The sequence below is a fragment of the Cebus imitator genome, unplaced genomic scaffold (assembly GCF_001604975.1).
Source record: "Cebus imitator isolate Cc_AM_T3 unplaced genomic scaffold, Cebus_imitator-1.0 Scaffold30, whole genome shotgun sequence".
In the NCBI taxonomy this organism is placed as follows: Eukaryota; Metazoa; Chordata; class Mammalia; order Primates; family Cebidae; genus Cebus; species Cebus imitator.
In genome coordinates, this window is record NW_016107345.1 from 10577081 (window position 1) to 10579594 (window position 2514).

Genomic DNA, 2514 nt, shown 5'->3' on the forward strand with positions numbered 1-2514 from the left:
GTTTCACCATGTTGACCAGGATGGTCTCGATCTCTTGACCTCGTGATCCACCCGCCTCGGCCTCCCAAAGTGCTGGGATTACAGGCTTGAGCCACCGCGCCCGGCCTCGTGTGCACTTACTTATCAAAGGCAGGAGCTGGATCTGACTCCTTTCTGACTCTCAGAGATGGGGAAAGTCTTTGGGTGGCAGGTTGGGCAAACAGATGGGTATGTGGACCCATGGGGGATCTATTATAGGCCAATAGGTGAACAAATGAATTGTCCAGAGGACAGATGGAGATCAACAGGTAGGCAGGGAGGTCACTGGGTGGGTGAAAGGTAACATAAGGGGCAACTGATGAGTAGGTGAGAGAATGATCTGTCAGGAAATGGGTGGCAGGACATGAGGTAGACAATGAGATGAATTAGTAGTAGGTTGGGTAGATGGACAGATGGGCAAATGGTTGGGTGAATGTGTAGATAAATGGATGAGCGGGTACATGGAAGGAACAAATGGGTAAGTTGATGAGAGGGTGGAAGATGAGAGCATGATGGGGTAGTTGAGTGGGTAGGAGGATAGCTGGGAGGACGGGCTGGGTGGGTGGGTGACGACCCAGGGGCTGTGTGGCTGGGTAGGCAGGTGGCTGGGTGAACAGATGGGTAGGCTGGCAGGCCACACTCGCCTTGTGCAAGTGCATATTCTTGGTGAGCTGTTCCTCCAGCATGTTCTGCAGCTTCTTGTTCATCTCCCGAAGGTTCTCGTCGCCTGGTTTCACTAGGTCTCTCAGGACGCTGCCCAGCCCGCTGCGGTCTGTGTGGCCTGCTGCCACAGACACATCTGCAAGGGCCCAGGCTGAAAACCACCCCCTCAGCAGAGCCAGAGGAGAGCCAGGCAGAGCCAAAGGAGAAAAGAGCGAGACGAATACCAGGGGAGAAGGGAGCAGGAAAAGCCACGCCATGTAGGGCAGAGGCTTTGACATAGGAAACCTAGCTCTGTCACTCACTAGCTCTGCGGCCCTGAGAGATGAGGATAACTCATGGACTGGAAAGATGCACATGACTGCATGTGAAGCGCAGAGCACACAGAAAGCCCTCGGCACATGTTGGTTGGTATGATTCTGATTAATAAAGAAAAATCTGTGAAGGAGAAGGTTTGAAAGAAAGAAGCACAAGCAATGAAGATACAGAGAAGGAAAATGTATGGAGATAGAACAATATAGACAGCAAGACAAGATGAAGGAGGTGGGTGAAAAAGAAACAGGAAGAGAGAGGGGAGAGAGAGGGGAGAGGAAGATGAGGCATAGGGAGAGGAAAGGAGAAAGCAGACAGAGAGACACACTGCAGAATGAGAGTGGAGAGATGACAGAGACAGAAGAGGGAGGAGCGAGAGCAAGAGATAGCGCTTTCCTGTTCTCCCCTCCATAGGTCATGGTCTTGTCAGTTCCAAGAGAGGAGAGAAGCCCATGCACAGAAGGGAGAGGGAAGGCCAAGTGAAGGCTGGACCAGGGCTAAGGGTGGGGAGGGGGCACTGACCGATCCGGCTGTCCATGACGTAGGTCTCAATGATGGCACTCTTCCGGCAGAGGTCCTCTGCCATGGAGGCACTGCTCACCTCCAGGTGCTTCACCTGCAGGATGGCCCAGCCCACTTGAGACCTCTCTACCATACATGTTCACACATGAGGCGGCCCCGGCCATATCCCACACCCCCAAGGGCACTTCAAGTGAGGATGGGCAGGCAGGCAGGCGGGCAGGCGGGCGGGCGGGCGGGCAGGCAGGCAGCACCTTCTCTTCCAGCATCCATTTCTCCTGCTGTGTCTCTGCCAGCCGCTGAAAGAGCTCAGCCACTTCCTCATCTGACAGCTCTGCTGGCCGAGGGGGCTGGGCCTGAGGGCTGCTGGATAAGGACTGTAGGAAAGAGAAGGGGAGACGCCAGCCCCAGGCTTAGCACCACCCACCCCAGATAAGTGTCAGGTACTGGGGAGGATAACCAGGCCAGAGGTAGGTGAGAGAACATAGACCCTGAAACTGGGACTGTAGGTCCATTTTGGTACCCTCAGACTGTTTTCCCCTCTGCCTAAACAGGAGTAGAGAGTAACGACATCAGAGCCTTATGGAAAGGATTAAAGGAAGATCCCAAAGCACATGAGATCTAACTTCCAGCTGACAGGAAAACTGGAAGAGAGAGGGACATGCTAAATCATACTATCAGGAAGCCGGCAGAAAAACCCAAAAGGTAGCATGCTTCCTGTGCGGCGACTGGGCTGGCCTCTTCAACAAGTTGGTCTCAGGAAAAAAGGGATCACACTAAAGAGATTTAAGGGCCATAAAACAACCAGATGTAACATGTGCTCTGAATCTGAATGCTAGTTTTCATAAAACCAGCAAGAAAGGACATTCTGGGGCAAACTAGAGAAATCTGATTAAGGTCAAAGTATCAGATGACATGAATTTTTTTTGTTTTTGGGAGACAGAGTTTTGCTCTTGTTGCCCAGACTGCAGTGCAGTGGTGCAATCCTGGCTCACTGCAACCTCC

The 2514-nt window shown here is 52.7% G+C and overlaps 1 protein-coding gene across 2 annotated transcripts in view; it reads right to left on the reverse strand.

Annotated features, from left to right (window-relative positions):
• The window catches only part of GRIPAP1 (GRIP1 associated protein 1), a 29672-nt gene that overhangs the window by 1111 nt on the left and 26047 nt on the right, over positions 1 to 2514 (reverse strand). For both annotated transcript variants that reach the window (XM_017523917.2, XM_017523916.2), the window contains 3 exons: positions 1764 to 1886; positions 1513 to 1606; positions 663 to 817 (listed from right to left, as the gene is read on the reverse strand). In XM_017523917.2, coding sequence (XP_017379406.1) covers positions 663 to 817; positions 1513 to 1606; positions 1764 to 1886 — 372 coding nt within the window. The remainder of the gene's footprint in view (positions 1 to 662; positions 818 to 1512; positions 1607 to 1763; positions 1887 to 2514) is intronic.